The following is a 20,908-nucleotide window of genomic DNA, read 5'->3' on the forward strand; positions in this document are numbered from 1 at the left end:
GGGGGTTAGAAGAGGAGGGTGCCAGCATGACATGCACCCCACTGCGTTGCTGTGGCCGCTTGGGAGACCACATCCTCTCCTGAGCACTACTGATGTGGGTTTGGGGCAGCGAGGGATCAGTGAGAACCACCACCAGTAGGAAAATTCACCTCTCAGGAAGGCTGGAAAAGATGGAAAGGAGCTGGTGGAACCAGCTTCAAATCTGTGAGCAGCTGTGGCAGAGAGAAGACCTGGAGGCCCTGTATCTGTCATAGAGAGAAGAAATGGGGAGAGCGGGGAAGAGCTTGTGAGAGTGAACGATAGCTGAGTGCCAGAGGAGTGTCTGGAGCATGTGTGGGACCTCTCTGAATAAGAACAGGATGGGTGATTTATTCTTTTTTTAATTTCTTGGAGGAAAAATCAGCAGAAAGCTTGAGTTACAGAGGCTAGAATAATCCCTCAGCTGAAATGTCAGCTTTTGTCTAAGGCGCCTTTATCTGTTTTTAGCTCAGGAGCAGCTTGTCAGCAGCTCCACAGCTTAAATTCCCTAGAAACTTGGTCTGCGCCTTCGTCTGCAAACACCGAGCTGACGCCAAGCCAAGCTGCTCGTGTTAGCGGTTTCGTCTGGGTTTGGTAGGATGCTGGGGTGGGGAGCCCAGATCTGTATCTGCACAGCAACCCAGACTCACCATGGTGGAAAAAACACTGATCTGCCTTGGACAACTGCTTTTGTCATCTCAAATTAAAAAAATCCTCATGCCTCCTCTGGAAATGCATATAGGGAGTAATGACTCCATTCTCCGGGAAGGTGCTTTGCTCAGCTGTGTGGTTGGGTCTTCAGGGTGAGGAGGAGCAACCAGGCAGTGTGGAGATATTCAGTGAGTACCACAAGTGGCAAAAAGTGGCCTCATGTCCAACAACAGCCATTGCTCCACCTGGCATGGGGACCTACTCCCAAGCACTAACCTGAGTATGGAGGAAGAGAATGAAGAAGTCCCAGCTTCTTCTTCTGGGAGATCTCAGACAATTCTTATGTCCCTGCATCTGGAAGATCTGTTTCAAATGGGATTTTATTCAACGGGGTGGTGGTTTTTTTCATAAAAATGTTGAAGAAAATATAAAAAGAAAGGAGAAAAGCTCCCTGGCTGGCCCTTGTTCTGTACAATGGGAATGGGGAAGACAGGCACAAGACATGCTGTACATGTTGGGAGGTGCAAGCTGTTCTCCAGAGAGGGGGACAGGAAGGGACTGTTCAGCCCATGGCTTTGTGGCAGACCCGCTGCACAGGGTGGATTTGGCCAGAACTGGGTGGATGCCCTGGTGGGTACTGCAGCGAAGGGGGAGGTGGCAGCAGGGTAGGCCCAGGGCTGAGCTTCCTACGGTCTGAGCACATCTCCAGGGCCAGTGGGGGCAGATAGGGCACCTTTTCGCCAGAGCCTGGTTCTACATCATCTCATGCAGAGCAGGCAAGCATCACTGGGGTGGGCATCCCGGAGTGTCCTCGTCCTCTTCCTCTGTCCTGAGCAAGCCTGGACTGCAAAGGGAGCAGTCTGGGGATGAGGGCATCCTTGCATGGAGCAATGTCTGCAACAGGGCTCTTTCTCCCCAGGTCCCATATGGGCAGTGCCACAGACCTGCGCTTCCCACTGAGCGCCGTGGTCCATGCCCCCGCTGAGCCCTTTGGGACAGCCCCGGGCCTGCCTCGGGGACAGAAAGGCCGATTTGCTGCCCGGCGAGAGGAGCCAGCCAAGGTAATTCATGTTCATGCCAGCATGGGGGCAGAGTTGGGGTTGGGGACTCCTCCTGCCTTGCATGCAGGTCTCATATGGTCTGGGGACATGGGGCAATTTCCTTCACCTGGTACGTGGGTAGGGTTAACACGGTAGGAAGCGTTTCCCTTTGGAGTTGTGCTGAGGTGTGGCTGTTGAACAGAAATCTCCAGTTTGGCTTTTGTAAACATGGGGGTGCCCTGTAGGACCAGTGGACCTTGTTCCCTCAGGACTGGGAGCAGGCCCAGGCAGGCAGTGTCCTGGCCACGGGGCCTCACGCCTTCGACAGCGATCCCGAAATCTCAGATGTGGACGAGGACGACCGTGAGACGCTCTTCAGCTCCATGGATGTGCTCTCCCCTGGTGGGCACTCGGATGCTCAGACGTTGGCCATGATGCTCCAGGAGCAGCTGGATGCCATTAACGAGGAGATCAGGTAGTGACCATGGTCAAAACCCACCACTGCCTTGCTCTGAAATAGCTCAGTGGGGGCAACAAACTGCCAGGCGGTGGGAGGAGGCTCTGATGCCCTAAAACTGAGGTCTTGGTCCTGTTTCAGCCAGGGAAATAGCTCCAGGACATCCAGACACAGGGCTTGGTCCTTCCTGCACATGGCTCCCTGTCCCTCTGCTGCATCAGTGCTGTCTCAAAGAAAGGATCATTATTTTTAAAAAAAGTTCCCCATGAATATTAAAAGAAATCATGGTGTGTTTCAGCTCTGGTTTATCTGGATCCTGATGGATCTTGTTGCCATTCCTGGAGATTGGGGGCTTGAGTCACAACACCCAAGGTGCATTTCCCCAGAGTAGGGAGATTCCATGACAGCGAGGTGTGAGACAACTCCCCCAAAAGTTGGGGAGCCAGGAGCCCTGAGCCCCACTGCTCCCCCAGGATGATCCAAGAGGAGAAAGAGTCCACGGAGCTCCGTGCAGAGGAACTGGAGACCCGTGTCACAAGTGGCAGCATGGAGGGCCTCAACCTCACCCAGCTCTGCAAGAGGGCTTCCATCCCCACCTCGCTGACAGCCCTGTCCCTGGCCAGTTCATCCCCTCCACTCAGCGGCCGCTCCACCCCCAAGCTCTCCTCCCGCAGCGCCGCTCAGGACCTCGACCGTATGGGGATCATGACGTTGGTGAGGAGGCATGCCGGGCGGGCAGGGGGTTGGACAGGGTGGGCACGTGGCTGCCTATGGTGGGAGCGGTGCCCCAGCATCCGCACGGGTGTGCGGGAGGGTGATGTGGAACGGGGGTGCCCACGTTTGCTGTCTCCCAGCCTGGCACGCCTGGCCCCGGGACTGCTCTGCGGGGGGGTTCTCCATTAACTGCCCCCCTTTCTGTGTCTCTCTCGCTTTCCCCCTTGCAATCAGCCCAGCGACTTGAGGAAGCACCGGAGGAAACTGCTAGTGAGTGGCTCCCATCCCGTTGGTTTTTGTCCAAGCCCCTTTTCCAGCCTGCTCCTGGCTTTGTCCACACCAGGTCAGGGTGCAGCAGGCGCGGGATGGAGCTGGGGACCCCAGGGATTCAGCAGGAGGATCATGGGGATCCCGCAAGGTGCTTGGAGGTGTGCTGGCTGGCAGCCTGGGGGGTCTGGCAGGACATGGGGAAGTTCAGAAAGCCTCTGGGTCCTCAAACATTGTGTGTCCCCTCTGGTGACAGGGTGTCTTTGGGACATTCCCATCAGTGCTTCTCAGAGCCCTCTGCTGAGGGCCAGCAGCTTCTGTCCCCACACCCTGACATGGACCATGGGGCTGCATCCTCCCTCCTCCCTAGTCCCAGGATCTTGGCCATATGGCCACATCCTCCCCATCTGCTTGGGCATCTCGAGCCATTGCCAGAGCTCTAGTTCAGGTTAGTCCTGGAGCGTGGCAAAGCCTCAGGGCCCTGGCGGCTCTTTTGGCCATGCCTCCATGGAGCAAGAGAGAGGCAGGCAGCAGGGCAACAATGGAGCTGGGCTTTGGCCACCCAGCCTCATGGCTTCTCTGCTTGTTCAGTCACCTGCAGCTCGGGATGAAAGCCGAGAGGATAAAACCACCATCAAATGCGAAACATCCCCCCCATCCTCACCCAGGACATTGCGGCTGGAGAAGCTGGGCCACCCCGCGCTAAGTCAGGAGGATGGGAAGAGGTATGTGGAGCACCCTTTGGATCTCACACCAGTGCCTGCTCTGTTGATTTGAGGATTTACATGGGGCGAGCGTGGGATTGTGGGACGGTCTGGGGTTTGCCATGGCTTGTGCGCTGCTCGGGAATAACCTGAAGGCTTTGCTGTTCCTCTCCCTCCTCCATCCCCAGCTCGCTGGAGGAGCAGGCCAGCAACCCCAGCAGCAACAGCAGCCAGGACTCCCTGCACAAGGGCTCCAAGAGGAAGGGGATCAAATCCTCCATCGGGCGCTTGTTCGGGAAAAAAGAGAAGGGTCGCTTGATTCAGCTGAGCAGAGAAGGGGCCACGGGGCAGGGTCCGTGAGCAGCCCTATTCCTGTGCGTGCCGGGTGGGCGTCCTCGGGCCAGGCTCTCTGCACGCCTCCTGGCACTGTCTGGCTTTGGGGTGCTGTTGGGGTGACAGGGGAAGGAGCAGGGACACCCCTGCTGGTTTGGGGATGTTGGGGCCACTGGCTCTGGGTTCCCTGCAGCTTCAGGGCAGTTGGGTCCTGGTGCTTTCTGCCCCTTGGCCCTTTCTGGCCTGAGCATGCTATCACTCTTAATGCTGTGCAAGAGCTGCAGTGAGGATAGTGACCCCCCATCAATGTATCTTTAGTATACCCAAATCTGCTTCTCTCCCCTTGGGACCCTGATTTTGCAGAGCTCTTTGGTAGGAGTTGCTTTTCCACTTCTAAATCCTTCACTGCTTTGATGTTGAGCATCTTGAAATGGGAGGGATGGCAGGTGGGGATCCCCCTGGGCTTTCCAGGGATGCAGGGGGGTTGTGGGGGTGGGTTGGGAATGGAGACTCTCACCTCCTGTACTGCAATTGTACACCCGCAACTCCCTGGCATGGGGACTGTGACAGTGCCCACACTGGCCCTGGGGGATGTCGTGCTGACCCTGGGGACATTACACTGACCTGAGGATGTCTTACTTGCCCAACAGTGCTACTGACCGACATGGAGGTGGGCATGCAGGACCCTCTGGGACTTGGCAAGCTGGGTGCTCAGGCTGAGAAGGATCGGCGCCTGCGGAAGAAGTGAGTGAACCTCCTTCGCTGCCCCAGTAAGAAAATGTCCTGCCTGATGGCTGAGAAGCCATGGCATGGGACTGGGAATTTCTGGAAAGGCTTCTCATCTTCACCTTCTCCTGAGCCCTTTTAATTCCTTTATTGCTTTGCTACCAGCTCGTTCTTACTGCCCATGGTCAAGAGCTACTCCCTTCCCCACAAGCTCCATATAAATCATTCTTCTGCTTCTGTCCCCTCCAGGCACGAACTCCTGGAAGAAGCTCGGAGGAAAGGATTGCCCTTTGCTCACTGGGATGGCCCCACCGTTGTCTCCTGGCTGGAGGTGAGGCAGAGTGTGCCCGTGCATCAGCCCCATGCACCAAGGCCTTTGCAGTCACTGCTGGTCTGTAGTGTGCTCCCCCAGTAGCAGTACAGCCCCCCGCAGTCCCACCATGCTTGGTCCATGCACATGGTTGGTGGTTGCAAAACATGGGGGAGCAGGACAAATCTCCAGATCCCTCACATATTCTGTAGAGTTGCGGTTTAAGTAGAGCTTTTAGTTGAAAGGCTCAGTGAGTGCTCTTTCCCTGTGCTGTGTCCATCAGATAGAGGGATGCTGGGCTGCTCCAGGCCATCTGTGCAAGCTACAAAGAAATGAACCCCTTGTGGGTATCCAGCTTTGATACTGAGCTTTTAACAGGGCAGCCTTGATCCTGCCAGAGGAAGTTAGGGTAGGTCAGCCAGGCAGTCACTGGCTTTGCCTTGTTTTGGCAGCTCTGGGTGGGGATGCCTGCCTGGTACGTTGCTGCTTGCCGAGCCAACGTGAAGAGCGGAGCCATCATGTCAGCCCTGTCCGACACTGAGATCCAGAGGGAGATTGGCATCAGCAATGCCTTGCATCGCCTGAAGCTGCGTCTGGCCATCCAGGAGATGGTCTCACTCACAAGCCCCTCAGCACCACCCACCTCACGGACGGTAAGTGCTTCATGCTACAGACCTGCTTTTCCCCCAGACAGACCACAGACCATGGCGCAGGACAACACGCTTGTTTCCCTCCTTTCCCTGGCTCCTTGGGACCACAGTGGTCCATCAGTCACCAGGGAGTCCCAGTGTTACAGGCAAGTGCAGCTGTGGAGGGAATGATGTTCCCTTATGGACCAGTCAAACCACCAGACACTTGTCCTCAGGCACAAAGATCATTTATGGCCATCAAGTGTGAAGCACTTTCCTTGCTTGAGGCACCAGCAAATTCTCTTGTCCTCACACTCAGAGGTTGTCAGCAAGAGGCTGACCCTGCTGAGCAGCCTGCAAAGAGCAAAGCTCAGGGACTGTGCCATGGGGAGGATAAAATCCCATCCAAGCAGCACATGTGTGATTTATAAGGCCACCTCGGTTATACACAGCCGTTTTCTCAATCATTTCAATACCTTGGGACCATGTGAAATTCCTGGGGCAAGACAGAGCAACTGCAGATCCCAGCCTTGCCCTGGATAGGACATGGAGTGGATGGAGGGATTATGTCTTGTGCTGGTCCCTGAACTCCTTGAGGGGTTAATGGTGCCCCAGTCACGCCAAGACGCATCTGTAGAGATGCAGCCAGCAGAAGGGCCCCAAGCCTTGGATGGCCATGGCTGAGGTCACAGCTGTCAGAGAGCAGCCTGCAGGCTCCATGAGCATAACACCAAAAGGCAGCCAAAGGGCCAGTGGTCCTTGCTGCACTCTCCATGGCTGCACAGGCAGCCCAGGGTCCCCATGTGCAGTGGGGTGCCACCAGCCTGAGCTGCAAGGACACTGCAGGATCCCCCCAGTACAGCTCCAAGCACAAGGGTGGCTTGATTCTCCATCAGGCACAGTTGTGAACTGAGGCCATGGCTCCATGCTGGTTTACCCTAACCACTCTGCTCTTTCCCTGCAGTCCTCTGGAAACGTCTGGGTGACCCACGAGGAGATGGAGAACATGGCAACTTCCACCAAGACGGTGAGGCTGACCGGCCCCACTGCTGCTGCGCAGCGTATCGGTTACCGAGCTGGGCTCCGGGCATGCATTAATGCGCTAAACCCCGGGAGGGAAGGGGATCTTTGCTGGGTCTCATGTGTCAGCTCTTGGCCAGCACCATGCACCTGTTTAGAAACCATCTTTCAACCTTTAATATCCCAATAATTTCTAAAACTGCCTTAAAAACCATCAGATGCATTTTCCTTTGTCAAGCCCCTGTGGGTTTTGCTGGGTTTCTAGAGTAGCTTGTCAGTTGTGAGCTAGAGGAAAGAAATGAAAGACAAAAAACAAGAGTGATCTCAAGATAGGTGCATGAGATTGAGCCCCACATTGATCATTCTGCACCCAGAGAAGTCGCTGTCATCTCCCATTGACCTTAGCACATCCAAATATTGTCCCAAGAGGCTGTCCCTACCACTGGCTGGTAGCTTGGGGTCCCTCGCAGGGATGTGGCTGTGCTCCCAAAACCTCTGGCTCCTTTGGAGAGATGTAGCCATTCTCCCCTCTCTGCAACTTAAAACAACCCCACGTCCATGTCTCAAAGCAGGGGCAGCATTTTGGATTTGTTGTGTGAATTAGATATTTTATTGATGCGTTTGTCTGCTGGTTGAGTACCACAGACCTGTAACTGGCAGGTGCCTTTTGGGGAAGGAGAGCTCACAGTTATGGCAGGACATGACCCTTTCCCTTGGCAGGTTTTGTGAGGCTGAGCAAAACCAGCACAGGTTGACAAGGGAGGAAATAGCTACAAAATCAGCAAGTTGTGTTGGGCAGCCCCTCTAGGGGTTGTGACCCATGAGCTGAGGCTTAGATTTCTCTCTGCATCCATCTGTCTTTGAGGAACAAGAACTACCCATATTTCCCAGGAAGGATGTATGAACCCCAGTGTCTGTGCCATCTCCAGCCCAAGGCCTGTGTGAAAAGCCTCATCTTCTATCTTCCCTGCTTGTCTGAGAGATGGGGTGAAACCTGGGCCCAGCAGGCTCGGGGAGTCCCCAGAACCCTGTTGACAAGGCTGAGCTCCCCAAGCCCAATCCCCATCCCCTCTGGGTCCCGCCATGCAGCATGTGTGGCACATGCTTTCACCGTGCAGAGACGCCGGGTACTGACTTTACCTGTCCTTTCTATTGACATGCTGCATGTGTCACGCTTAGGACACAGAGGAAGGCAGCTGGGCACAGGTGAGGTCCTTGTGTCACCCTTTTCCATGGGCGGTACATGGGGTGGTTATGGGAGGGAGAGCTGGACATCACGGGGCACCCGGGACATGAGCTTGGGGCATCAGTATTCGCCAAGTCCTTGTTGGAGTCTGAACCTGTACCCTGTGGTTGCTCCTGTGAGCCATCTTCCAAGTATGGAGTGGTCCTCCTGGCACCTTGCATCAAGCAATGTCTTTCTGTGCTTCAGGCAGAGTAACTTTTTCTGGGACTTCCTATGTAAGACACAGATCCTGTGTTAAAAACCCTCACTTAAGAGTGACCAGCCACCCTGCATGGGAGGCAGGTTTCTAACTGCACAGATACTTAGTTTCCACTGGTTTTTTTTAGCCCTGAGTTCAGGATATAGACCATTTTATGAGTTGAAAAGGTAGGAGGAAAAAGTCCTGCTTGGATCCATCTCTTCTGGTTTTGTCACTCTCAAATGTTTTACTTTTTTCTTCTGGTGGATTTTATTTCATTTTTGGACCCAGAATCAGCTTGCAGTGAAAGCGGGTGGATGTTTTTCTGCCCCAAACTGACCTTTTTTTCATTTTGAAGTCATAAAGTAGATCCTTTGGTGATTTCCAAGCTTCTTAAAAATCAGTTGGGAATACACTGAAACTTATTTTCAGTTGTTTCAACTTTCATGAGTGTGTTTTTTCCAGAAGAAGCTGGTCATAAAGTCCAACTGTCCCTTATGCTTGTTTTTTGGCTACTGCCTTGTCTCCTTGAGGGACATCAGTAGGATACAGACCATGGCCAACAGGACTGTTCCCTGCAGCTCCTTCAGTACAAACTACAATTAAACTCCTCTGGCCTCAGTTTGGTCCTCAGGACAGTGACCCCCAGGCTGCAGCACTGAACTCTCACTGGTCTCCTGAGAGTCTCCTGGCAGCTCCATCAAGCCCTGGTTTCTTCCTAGCTTCTCTGTTTGCTTCTCTGCAGACACTGGCCTATGGGGACATGAACCATGAGTGGATTGGGAACGAGTGGCTGCCCAGCTTGGGTCTCCCACAGTATCGCAGCTACTTCATGGAGTGTCTTGTTGATGCACGGATGCTGGATCATCTCACCAAGAAAGATCTCAGAGTGCACTTGAAGATGGTGGACAGCTTCCACCGGTGAGTCGTCTCCTTTGGGAGGTCCCTGGGGTGCAGTGTCTGCACATGGAGCAGAGGATGGGACAATCTGAAGGATTCTTTCCTGTCTTGGCCAGCCCTGGTGCTGGAGGATGGCTCTTCTAGACTAAACTCAACTGCCTGGTCTGGGGCAGCTCATATGGGCAAACTTTCTCCTTCATCACACTCCTTGCAGTAAAATTGCAGAGGACCAAGCCTTTTCCTGGCTGTGGAGCAAACCATGGGCAAAAATAAAGGCTTGTCCCACCTGGTACCCCACTGGCAGGCAGAGCAGTCATCTGCCAGCAGCCCAGCTTGGAGAAGGCTTATGCCATCCCAACCATGATGCTCAAACACCAGTATCTAGCCCTGTCATGTGGTACCACCATCTACTCCAACCCACAGGGCTGTGTCTGTGGGCCTGTCAGGGCCCTCCCTGCTCTGGGGATTAACCCGTCAGCCTGGAGCAGCCCCCATGGGCTGATTCTCCCTTCCCTCTCCAGCCAAGCACAGAGTATCGTTATTTAGATCCATGTGCTCTCAGGCAGGTAGAGCAGGGTAAAACTGATGGAGCGGGAAATTAACATGGAAGCGAGAGACATTCCTCATTTTCCAGCTAAGGTCTTCCCTTTGGGTTGAGTCTGTTCTGACCCAGCCCTGAGCCAAAGCATCCTTTGGGCACGTGGAGAGCAAGCAGGGAAGTGGGTCCCTCCACAGGTCCCTACAAGCTGCCTGCTCTGCGACGCTGAACCCTCCTGAGGGTTGGGTGACATCTCGTGTCCTTGCAGCACCAGCCTGCAGTACGGCATCATGTGCCTGAAGAGGCTCAACTACGACCGCAAAGAACTCGAGAGGAGGCGAGAAGAGACCCAACATGAAATCAAAGGTCAGCAGCCGCATACACGATCCGGCTCTGGAAAAGGAGATGAGAAACCTCCCAAGAGATGCCCAGTGATGGTCTCTCTCCTATCCCTTATTTTTAACACAGCATTTGCCATGGGAAGGTCGTTATTTCTGAGCAACCATGCCTACAGGGCTGTTCTCCAGAGGGGACTTCCCTGCAGTATTTCCCCAACAGATTATGCAGCTTACCCCAGTCAGGCACGAAGAGGGAGAAGAAAGAAAAGATCCAGTCTGAGCATCAGATCATCTTCCCCTGCCCATTTCAGATGCTCAGGACACCCCCCAGCTTGCTCAGCCTCCCCTTCCTTGTTGGCTGTCCTGAGATTCCCTGCGCATCTGGCTGCTGCTTAGATTACATCCCATTATTGATAATGCCCCTAATTACACCAGCAGCCGTGGGTTCTTAGGATTAATTTTCACAGTTGTTTTCTGCCTGTTATTTCAGCATTTAGTTCAGTAAATTGCAGTGAGCTGTTCCTGGCTCTTGAGCACCCGGGATTGCTGTTGGCTTGGGAAGGAGAGTCGCGGGATCAGTCTGGGGAAGTGTGAAAGGGCTTCAGGACATCATCAGGTCCACGCACAACTACGAGCGTGGTCTGAGCTGGCCCTGACACATGCCCTTGCTCTTTTGCAGATGTGTTGGTGTGGACCAATGACCAGGTCATTCACTGGATCCAGTCCATCGGGCTTCGCGAGTATGCCAACAACCTGGTTGAGAGTGGGGTGCACGGGGCGCTCCTGGCCCTCGATGAAAACTTTGACCACAACAGTCTGGCACTCGTGTTGCAAATCCCCACACAGAACACACAGGTGAGAGCAGCATCCTTGGGGGATTTTTGGAGGAGGGTGGCCAGAGTGGGACACGGCTGTGGTGTGACTCCACCAGTGCCAATTCAGTTCTGCCTTTCAAATGTCTCATGGGCTTTTTCTCTGTCATTCTCAGGCTTTCCTGGGATGGAAGTTTGTGCTGGGAACTGTTTCCGTTGACAGGGCATGCTCATTTTTTATTAATTTCAGGCTCGACAAGTGCTGGAGAGGGAATTCAACAACCTGCTCGCCTTGGGCACAGATCGGAGGCTGGATGATGTGAGTACCAAACCTCTCCCACGTCCAGATCATGCTGAGTGCCCGTACTTGTGCAAGAAACAGGAGAGGCAGGACCTCTACTCTCTCCCTCCTTGCCCAGGAGAAATAGTGCATCACAGACTTTCTAGAGCAGTTGCATGAGCAATATCAGTGGAATAAGCCAAAACTCTTAGACAAGTCCCCGAGGAACATGCTGCCAGGCTGTGGAGGCAGGTGAGGAAGAGTCATGTGCATCATTTCTAGCCTCGTGTTCAGTGGGCTGAATTTCAAGTAGGCTCACCTGGCTGGCTTTCCTTCCCAGCTGCATTAATATTGGGCATGACACATCTCCGGAAGATAAAGCTGCTGGGTTAGAGATGCCCTGTTAAGCAGCCAGAAAACTGTTCACATTGGGTCACTGAAGGTGGGAATTCATCTAGATCTCACCTATGTATAGCTTTCCTCCATGCGATATGACAGCAGAGCGCAGAGAGGAGCAGGCACTTACAAATGCCATTATCTGGCCAAGGTTAGATGCATCCCTTGAGGTGTTCACTGGGGGTTGTGTGTTGAGGTCTCCAAACCATCTTCTCAGGCGGGTTGGAGAAAAGAGATAGGCAAGCTGGAAAGGATAGAGCCTATGTCATGGGATCCCGGAGAGGTCTCCTGTGTCCTTGGCTCGAGTTGATCACGCACTTCTGCACTGCCTGAGTTGGTCTCTGTGTACAGACACACCCTCGTTAGGTGGAAGCAGTGCTGGTATCTCACAGGGGCAGGCCCATAACCTGCTCTTCCCTCGCAGGGTGATGACAAGACCTTCCGTCGAACCCCGTCCTGGCGAAAGCGCTTCCGCCCCCGAGACGTTCACAGCATCAACATGCTCAGCGGCTCGGCCGAGACGCTGCCCGCCGGCTTCCGCGTCACCAGCCTGGTGCCCCTGCCCCCTCCATCCGCCCCTGCCAAGAAAATGCCCCCAGAAGGTAGGTCACCCCCTTCTCGCCAGGGTCCTCTCCCACCCTGGTCAGGTGAATATGGGGAATGACGTGCCACATCAGGGAGGGAGAGAGGCTTGCTGATTGCCTGCGGTGCTGAATCCATGTGGTCTCTGAGCCGTTGTCTGCTGTAAATGTTTTCTAAGTTGTTTCAGACTCTAGTCTGGTGTGTGATTTCTTTATTTCAAACCACCAGGATGAGGGAGATGGCTGGATTGGGCCATGAAATATCTGTCGCTCACCCTGAGTTTGGCATCCAGGTCAGGGCCTCTTGGGGTAGCACTGGGGGCTGTCAGGAAGCAGCAGCCCAGTCTGGGCCAGTCTTATCCATCGTGCCTTTTGGAAACCATCCCCAAAGGGACTAAATTAACCAGCTCTATTCAGGCTGAGTGCTACTGAGCAGCCGCTCTCCCAGGGCTGGCAGGGACCTGCTTTGACACGCTTGCTGCCCATGCTTCTGGCTGTCCTGTGTTTTAGCTGACCACACACGGCCCAGGCTCTGCCCTACCACCACATGACTCCTTTCTAGAAGGTATCTTGGTCCCTTCCAAAGCTGTAGGATGCACAAGCTCCTGCCAGGTCACTCTGGTTTGTCCCCGGGACCAGGCACCCTGGTCCCACTGTTCCAAGCCACCTGCCACATCCCCATTGGTACAGAGCTGACTTCAGCAAGCTCAGAAATGTATGTGTGAATGAGAATTAGAAAGTTATGCTTTCACCGTCCAGCCCAAGCTCCTGGCTCACCTCTCCTCCTGGCTCCAGATTTGCTCAAATTTCACAGCTTTTTATCCAGCAGTTTGGATCAAACTTCAGTTCAACCTTTCCCACTCCATCCCTGGAAGCTGCAGTTCCTACCCAGCTGAGGACAAAAGTCTGGGACAAAACACCTGGGCTTGCTCCCCAGACATAGGTAGCAGGATGCTGGCTGCCCAAGAGCAGGGTTGGCGAGCGGCAGCTTTCCAAATACCCTGGAGCCTTGGGAGCATCAGAGCTGGGCAAACATGTCTCTTCCTTTGACCCTCATCTTCATGGGGCTTCAGTGCACAGATGCTGCCTAATAAATGTTTTGGTGAGAAGCTGAGAGCTAATTGGAGCAGTCACTAATTGCATACTCTGCTCTTTGACTCACTTCTAGTTGGTGCCTCTGGGTCACCCAGGTTGGAGACCTCCACGGTCCGGACGTACTCCTGCTGAGGGTCAGCGTGATGGGAACCAGCCTGGCCCTGGGTAAGTGTGAGGAGGACCGAAGCCTTGGAGCTGGATGGGGACCAAGAGGAGAGCACGAGGCCCAGCGTCCTCTGCCTGGCAGGGTGTCGGCCTCACCAAGGTTCACCTCGCCTTGGCGGACCATGGGGACCTCAGTGGTAGGGGAACAAGCCCACTGCTGCTGGGGCTCACAGGACCCTGAGATGACGCAGAAGGGATGCTCAGCATCCCAACCACATACGGTTTGTCCAGTCCCTGGACAGACAGTTCCGCTGGGGACCCCAGGACTAGATGTGGGAGTCCCACTGGGATGAGGGAAGGATAGTCAAGCACTTCAGAGGTGCTCCTGGGATGCTGTTGTACCCCGAGTGTGGTTCCCTGTGCCAGGAGGATTCATTACTGACTCCATCTGGGTCTGTTAGCCTGTGGGTGCACAGGTGGAGGTGAGCTGGCATCCTCACGGGGCTTTTCCCACTTCGTTTCTCAGCACATCCCCACTATCTGTATGGCCACGTGCTGGCTGCCTTTCAGGACAAGAGCCCAGCCTGCGCCTGTTCCTCGGCCTAAACCAACAGACACTGCAGTCTCACTGCTGTGGACCGAAAAGGATGCTGTCCCTTCTGCTTGTGCACCCCACCGCTTCCCCCAGCTCCCTGTGGCTCTCGCCTGTGGCTCGTCTCCCACCTCTCCCCACGCTGGCCGGGCTAACGGATGTGCTTGCTGGGTGCCCGCTCCATCGCTGGCAGAAGCGTGCTGCGATCCGGAGGAGCAGCAGAGACACCCCAGACGTGGGCTGCAATATTTGGAAACCTTTCTCCTGCCTGGTTCATGTTGCCAATACACCACGGGCTGCTGCACTGACTCGCCCAAACCCCGGGCATCAGGGATGCTGCTGCCCACAGGACTTGAAGCCAAGGAAGATTCAGGCTCGTGAAAATCCTCATGCCAGGGTGGCCGGGCAAGGGGCTGCCCCCAGGGTGGGCTGGGGCCAGCACTGGGGTCGGCGCTGCATGGGATGGGGCGAGGACTGGCCATCACACGGGCGAAGAGGGTGGCTGTCTGCCAAGAGGTGGGCAGACAGGGTGCTGCATTTTGGGGTGCTGCCAGATGCCACATAGCGGGGAGGCTGCGCCTGCACAGCGGGTCCACCAAGGGCTGCGTGGGGAAGGGCTGGAACCGCCCCATACGGCTCGCTGCCAGCCGGGACGGTACCCAGCACCCACAGGAGAGGGGACCCTCCTTGGGTGCCTGTGGAGACATGACGGGGGCACCCACTGACCCGGGACGTGCCCATCCCTTCCCCTCTGGGTGCAGAGGAGATGCTCTTCCCTCCTGCCTCCAGGCTAACTGGCAGGGATCAATCCAGGAGGCTCTTAACTCTTCCCATTTCTTCCCCGTAGGGTAGGATCTCTTCGTCTCCTCATGCCACGTTTGCCTTGTGTGGCCCCTATTTCTGATGTGATATTTATTGATGGCTGGAATGACCTTATACTTATCATGTGCTGTCTGGAAGTGCAATATCTGAGAGGCTATACAGTCACAATGTCTTTTCGGTGTATTATTTGCCTAATACAGTATTAAATATTTTTTTAATTTGAAGAGTCAGTGAGCCCTTTATATCAATGCCCTATTTCTTTCGTCATATTATTGGTACTGCATGGACTCCAAACCCTGGATCGGGTCAGGAAAGGATGTATGTGTGTTCCAATAAACAGGATTTTAAAACAGTGCTGGTTTGAGCCTTTTTTCTAGAGCCCAGCTTAAAAGCATAATTAATCTTTAGCTCCCCCAAGAGTTTTTGGGGTACAGGGCTGAGCCCCAGTTGCAAACCATTGTAATCACTGGTCTCTACTGGGCTGATTTAAGCATGGGACATCCAGTTCCCACCACTGAGTTACCACACTGAGGTCCAGCTGGATTTTCTGATATCGAGAAATTGCAAACCTGGGAATTAGGGGAGACCTGCGCAGAGGGAGACAGCAGTAAAGGAAGCCCCAAGCAGTTCAAACAAGAATGCCTTTATTTAAAAAAAAATCCAAATAAGTTAGCAAAAATAATAATTAAAAAAAAAAAAAAAAGGCAACTCCACACAGCGTTCAGTAGAAAAGATGGCGCAGGCAGCCTCTGCGGGGCTCGGCACCCGCAGGGCACCAGCCAGAGAGAGACGTTGGTCGAAGAGCATCTTGGAAAAAAAATCAGCAAGCGAACCCAGCACACACATTGGCCCCCAAAAACCGATCGCCCCCGGACGGGGAGTGAAGCTGAGCCCAACGCTGGGCGGCCGCCCTTGCGGGAACTGGGGCTGCCACCAGCATGGGGCCGTGGCCCTGCTGAAATCCCACCTCTCCCCGTTATTTTTTTTTCAGCTGGGCGGGCAGGAGCATTTCGCGAGGAGTAGGAAAGGAGGCGAGTGGTTTCAGCAGTGCAGTCCACAATGCTGGAGGGGTAAATACAATTTCCAGCGGCTGGACCCTTCCGGCATCTTATTCCCAACCATTACCAGCTCGAAGAGCTGCTGGGTTTTGCACCGGCTCAGTTTTGAACCTGCTCCTCCTGGAACGTCACGGCCACATCCTCCACCGCGATGCTCTCCACGATGGAGGAGAGCGAGTGGAGATTGCGGTCCTCCGCTGTGTCATCAGCCAGGAGGTGATCTGCGGAGAGCAAGGGGGTGATGACTCTGCTGGGGACAGGGACCGTGTGCTGGGGATGGCTCCTGGCTCTGCGCAGGGGGGACCCCGTGATCTCCTGCACAGCCAGAGTGACCCGGGGACCTGCTCCCAGCTCCCACCCAGAGGGCAACCAGATCTTCCCCTGGAGAGGGCAACAAGGAGTGAAACTTTTGGACACTTCTGAGGTTTTATTCCCCACTGGAAAAGGAGATTGAAGTTTCTGCCATCTAGGGAAAAAAGCAGGTGGATTTGGGTGGGGGGCGGATAACTGCAATAATGGGAAAAATAAGTCTGCAGCTGCAGAGAGGGCGTGGGCAGGGAAAGGGAACGTGGGGCAGCAATGCTCAGTGATGCTCAGCGATGCTCAGCACCGCTCAGCACCACAGCAGGCAAAGCCAAGCTGAGGGACGGCGATGGACAAACCCTTGATGGGGATCAAGCTGTCGGGGCCCTGAGCTGCCACAGTCCAGTTTCTCAGCTCCTAAGAGCAGGGGTCTTGGTGAAGGCAGTGGGAGAAGCCTGAACCTGCTGAGCATTGAGCCAAGGAGGTGTTGGAGGATTTATGAGCCTGGGGGGAGCTCATCTCTCTGTAACAGCAGGGTGGGGAGAGGACAAGGCTCCTTTTGTCCTCCGCTCTGAGCACCTCCTGCCTGGGACTCAGGACTGCGGTGTCCCCCACTGCTGCCCCCACCCCAGCGAGGCTGCAGGACACCGGGGCAAGGCGGGGAAGCCCTTACCTGCAGGGTTGGTGCCAAACTCCAGCTGGCTGCTCCACTCGGGGCTGCAGGACGAGCTGCCGGACCCACACTCACTGGCTGCCTGCAAGGAGCCGAGATGCCGACCATCACCTCCTCCAGCCCGGCCAAACCCCACCAGCCACCCCAAAAACACCCAGGGGGGGTTGGCAGCACAACACCCCTGCAGAGACGGGCACGTCCCTCCCCACCTGCAAAGCAGCTGGAGGAGCCAACAGCTTTTGGGGTCCCCAGGACCCAATGGGCTGGATGCTTTGTTAACCATAAAGGCTGAAAAACCTCCTTTTTAGCCTCTGGACACAGGGGAAACGGGGCCATCCGTTCACTGCAGGTAAAAAAGGTGTCTCTCTACCTGGTGACTATGAGAAAGGGCTGGAGATGGAAGAATGTCCTTGGGCAAAACAGCTTTTTGCTGAAAATCACCTAATCAGGCTCATAAAAAATGACACACGGGCTTGACACCCTCAGGCCATCCCGAGGGGATTTCTGGGGAAGATCTTTTGGCAGTTTGATTTGTGGATTTGGGGCTGAACCGCTATTTCAGAGAAAAGAGCTGACAGCCTGAAAAATGAGACCGTTACTCAGCAAAGCTCTGAATTAACTTTTTGAATGTGTGCGTGTCTTTATCTGGAAGCGGATGCCAGCTGGGGTTAAACCCAAAATATGATTTATAGGAGCAACCCCAAGGACCCTACTATTTGTAGCAGCTTAGAAATGGTACTGTGGGTCTACAAGCTCACAGCAGCACTGGCAAATTAATTAACACTTGGATTTATTTCCCACTAAAGTGGGAAGTTCTTACAGATATGAATTTTTTTCCCAGAAAAAAAAAAAAAAAAAGTGAACCCCTGGCTATGCCTGGAAGAAGGGACAGCTCGGAGCAGCAGTGACACAGTAACTGCTAAACACAGTTTTGGGCACATTTTCAGGGACAGCCAGCGAATTCACCTGAATCAAACCCAAGTGGATTAATTGGATTTGCACCAGGAAAGCCCGAAAATATACAGAATGGAGCCTAAAAGCTTTTTCAGTCTGTTATTCAGCTCTAAATACTGGGCTACCCGGGTACCCGCAGTTCTGGTCCTTAAATCCTTTAGTCTGAAAGATGAATTTCTGTGACTCTCTATCTCTATACCTATCTATATAGCTATAGCTATATCCATATCCATACCATCTACATCTACTTCTAGATCTGCAACTATTCATATAATGTATATCTGTATCTATATGATCAACGCCTATACCTACACGTACATCTACATTTATCTGTATCATCTATATCATCTCTACTTATACCTATAGCTGGAGCTATCTACACCTTTCCATCTGTACAGATAGCTATAGCTCTCTCTATAGTTCCCTCTGAGCAGCAGGGAAGCGCACACCCAACATCTCCCCAGAAATCAGAAGGCAGATAAAAATATTTCTCAAAAACTTGGTTAAACGACCAAAATCTCTCAGTGCAATGGGCCCTGGCTTGCAGCATCTCCGTGCTCGGGGCTGTGGTAAGACACAACCTCTGCCAGCATCCTCGCCCGGCTCCCGGACCGGCACCTTCAGCCCTACAAACCAGAGGTGGCCCCACGGCGACCCCCTCGTCCCCTGCCCTGTCCCCTGCCCGCGGGTCCTGTGCCACAACGACCACCAGAAAAAGTCCCTGTGCCCCAGCGTGTGGTGGCGCCGGCAAGCGCCTGGTGGCAGGGGAGGGGGAGGGAGGCTCTGGGGTTTGTGCCCAGCAGCACTGGTACCTGTAAGGGTGTCAGGGGAGGCAGCGGGCGGTGACCCCCCGATGGTGTTTGGTTGGAGGCCTTGTGGCTTGTGTCACCCCAAGACTTTATGGGGAGAAACCAGGAGTGTGTGCATGTGTCTGTGAGCAGGGGGATTTAATTTTATTTTCAATTTTATTTATTTGATTTAATTTCATTTAATTTCATTATTCTTTTCTTTTCTTTTCTTTTCTTTTCTTTTCTTTTCTTTTCTTTTCTTTTCTTTTCTTTTCTTTTCTTTTCTTTTCTTTTCTTTTCTTTTCTTTTCTTTTCTTTTCTTTTCTTTTCTTTTCTTTTCTTCTCCTTTTCTTTTCCTTTTATTTTTTATTTTATTAGATTCTATTTTATATTATTAGATTTATGCTATTTTATTTTATTTTATATTTATATTATTTATTTCATTTTAGATTTATGTTATTTATTTCATTTTTGCCTTTATTATCCCTTCCAAGCCCAGTGACATATGCCATGTTCAGTGCAGTGTCCAGCACTGGACCCCGCAGCCCCTACTACATCCATACACAGGGAAGGATGGCTCTCAGCCCCTTTCCCCCGTGATCCCAGCACACAGCTGGGGCTGGCTCATTGCTGCCCCGTGCCCTTAGGCAGGATGCATTCACCAGCCCACAACATCATCAGGGTTGGGGATCCTGCTCCCCCATCAGGACCCAGTGCCCCAGAGCTTGGCATCAACCCCACAGAGCGTCGCCCCAATAGGGCATCATCCCAGCACTGGTCCCCAGCCATGCTTTGGGGACCCCGGGGAATGCCCAGAGCACTTACCCCGGGCTGGGGAGCGGCGGGGCGGAAGCGCAGGTCCCTCTGCTCCCGCTCCTGCTGGTTGAGGGTGCTGAGCAAGCTCTGCAGGCGCTCGATGTACTGGATGGCGCTGCGCAGGATCTCCACCTTGGGCAGCCGCTGGTTGGGGTTGAGCAGGGTGCTGCGTTTCAACGCCTCGAAGGCTTCGTTCACCTTCTTCAACCTGCGCTTCTCCCGCAGGGTGGCTGCCCGCCGCCGGTCGATGGAGACCGTCTTCCGCTTGCAGACCTTGCAGGCCCAGGGCAGGCACTGCCCAGGGCAATGCTCGGGCAGGGCTGAGTCCTTCTCCTCCAAAGCCACCCTGCCCTCAGGACACAGGGCCACCTCGGGCCGCTCGGGGAACGCCGCTGGCTCGTAGCCCTGCAAGCGGGAGCCCAGGAAATTTTCCCCATCGTAAAACCTCTGGTCCGGGAAAAAATAAGGGTTGGTCTCAAAGAGCTCCATGGGCACGCAGGCAGCTCGGGGATGTGTGTTCGGCTCAGGGACGGCTGCTCCCTCTCCCCACACCAACTGTTTGGTGCCATTTAAACCCCGGCGCTGGCATTAAATCACGGAGATAAATATAGAAAACCTAAAGGAAACCTGAGCCCACCCTAAGCTGCTGCCTCACATCAAAACTTGTCCATCTGATTTCATGTGCTCTCCCTGCGGGGATTACACTGCCCGGACCGTGGCCGTGCCGGGGGGGTCTGGGGGAGCTGGCATGGCGGGGAGGGCAGCTCGGCTGCCCCGCAAACAAGGGCTTTGTTTGAGCCCAGGATGCCACAGGGGATGGCGGGTGGCTGCCAGCTCCCTCCCAGCATTCCTACATCATCTGGTCCCTTCAGTTACGGCTGGGCTGGGGGGAGCCCAAGGTGGCCTCGTGGCCAGCCTGCCCAGATGGGGCACCCTCATATTTCATGGCTACCCCCCTCAATCCCACAGCACCCCAGATCCATGGCTTCCCTGCAGTTGGACCTGACACCAGCCAGCATCCTCTGCTGCTTGGCCTTCCCCACCTCCCCCCCGACTGCTCCCAATCACCCCCCATATTTTACATGGCCCCACCCTGCTGGCACTTTTCACGGCATAAAAGGCCTGATCCTGCTCCTGCAGAAGCGGTGAAGAAGTGGAGGAATACACCCCTGGGAGAGATGTCCCGATGCAGGGATAACCCCAGGGTCCAGCCCTTTCCTCGTGGGCACCCCTGGACGAGCAACACCCATCCCGGTGCCAGCCCCTGCACTCTGCTGCCCATCCCTCCTGCCCGTCCTGCAGGGATGGAGCAGGCAGGCAGGCAGGAGCAGGCGGGAGAGCGCCAGGCCCAGCCTTTCCTCCACCATGGGCTTCCTGAAGGTCCCTGGCTAAGTCCCTTATCCCAGAGTGGCATTTTTCACAAGAAATCCAGATTTTTGGCTTTTGCCATGCACCAAGCCCAAAAGACACCTTGTCCCATGTGTCTCCACATCCCGTCAGAGGAGACTAACTGGGCTGGATCCCCTCCCACCCCAGTTCTACCTCATCTGAGCTGCTCTCCAGC

At 54.3% G+C, this 20,908-nt stretch overlaps 2 protein-coding genes across 3 annotated transcripts in view; one reads left to right on the forward strand and one right to left on the reverse strand.

The window, feature by feature from the left end:
• The window catches only part of PPFIA4 (PTPRF interacting protein alpha 4), a 58,812-nt gene extending 43,726 nt beyond the window's left edge, over positions 1 to 15,086 (forward strand). For both annotated transcript variants that reach the window (XM_074925375.1, XM_074925378.1), the window contains 18 exons: positions 1,589 to 1,730; positions 1,979 to 2,184; positions 2,640 to 2,880; positions 3,115 to 3,150; positions 3,739 to 3,872; positions 4,040 to 4,203; positions 4,835 to 4,928; positions 5,160 to 5,241; positions 5,673 to 5,873; positions 6,814 to 6,876; positions 8,049 to 8,075; positions 9,039 to 9,214; positions 10,000 to 10,097; positions 10,749 to 10,924; positions 11,132 to 11,200; positions 11,982 to 12,159; positions 13,307 to 13,398; positions 13,865 to 15,086. In XM_074925375.1, coding sequence (XP_074781476.1) covers positions 1,589 to 1,730; positions 1,979 to 2,184; positions 2,640 to 2,880; positions 3,115 to 3,150; positions 3,739 to 3,872; positions 4,040 to 4,203; positions 4,835 to 4,928; positions 5,160 to 5,241; positions 5,673 to 5,873; positions 6,814 to 6,876; positions 8,049 to 8,075; positions 9,039 to 9,214; positions 10,000 to 10,097; positions 10,749 to 10,924; positions 11,132 to 11,200; positions 11,982 to 12,159; positions 13,307 to 13,365 — 2,146 coding nt within the window. In that variant the 3' untranslated portion in view covers positions 13,366 to 13,398; positions 13,865 to 15,086. The remainder of the gene's footprint in view (positions 1 to 1,588; positions 1,731 to 1,978; positions 2,185 to 2,639; positions 2,881 to 3,114; positions 3,151 to 3,738; positions 3,873 to 4,039; positions 4,204 to 4,834; positions 4,929 to 5,159; positions 5,242 to 5,672; positions 5,874 to 6,813; positions 6,877 to 8,048; positions 8,076 to 9,038; positions 9,215 to 9,999; positions 10,098 to 10,748; positions 10,925 to 11,131; positions 11,201 to 11,981; positions 12,160 to 13,306; positions 13,399 to 13,864) is intronic.
• Positions 15,087 to 15,909: 823 nt separating this feature from the next.
• Positions 15,910 to 19,833, reverse strand: MYOG (myogenin). Its single transcript, XM_074925393.1, has 3 exons — positions 19,350 to 19,833; positions 16,787 to 16,864; positions 15,910 to 16,031 (listed from the first exon to the last, which is right to left on the reverse strand). The coding sequence occupies exons 1-3, from the start codon at positions 19,831 to 19,833 to the stop codon at positions 15,910 to 15,912; spliced, it is 684 nt and encodes a 227-aa protein (XP_074781494.1).
• Between the last annotated feature and the right edge of the window lie 1,075 nt (positions 19,834 to 20,908).

The sequence above is a fragment of the Athene noctua genome, chromosome 23, assembly GCF_965140245.1.
Source record: "Athene noctua chromosome 23, bAthNoc1.hap1.1, whole genome shotgun sequence".
NCBI lineage: Eukaryota > Metazoa > Chordata > Aves > Strigiformes > Strigidae > Athene > Athene noctua.

Bases quoted from the DNA above. Each gene is read 5' to 3' on its own strand.
- MYOG (XM_074925393.1), bottom strand. From the start codon at position 19,833: ATGGAGCTCTTTGAGACCAACCCTTATTTTTTCCCGGACCAGAGGTTT. The intron at 16,865-19,349 runs GTGCTCTGGGCA...CCTTGCAGGCAG, and splicing joins CGCTCCCCAGCCCGGGGTAA to CCAGTGAGTGTGGGTCCGGC. The intron at 16,032-16,786 runs GTAAGGGCTTCC...TGCTCTCCGCAG, and splicing joins GTTTGGCACCAACCCTGCAG to ATCACCTCCTGGCTGATGAC.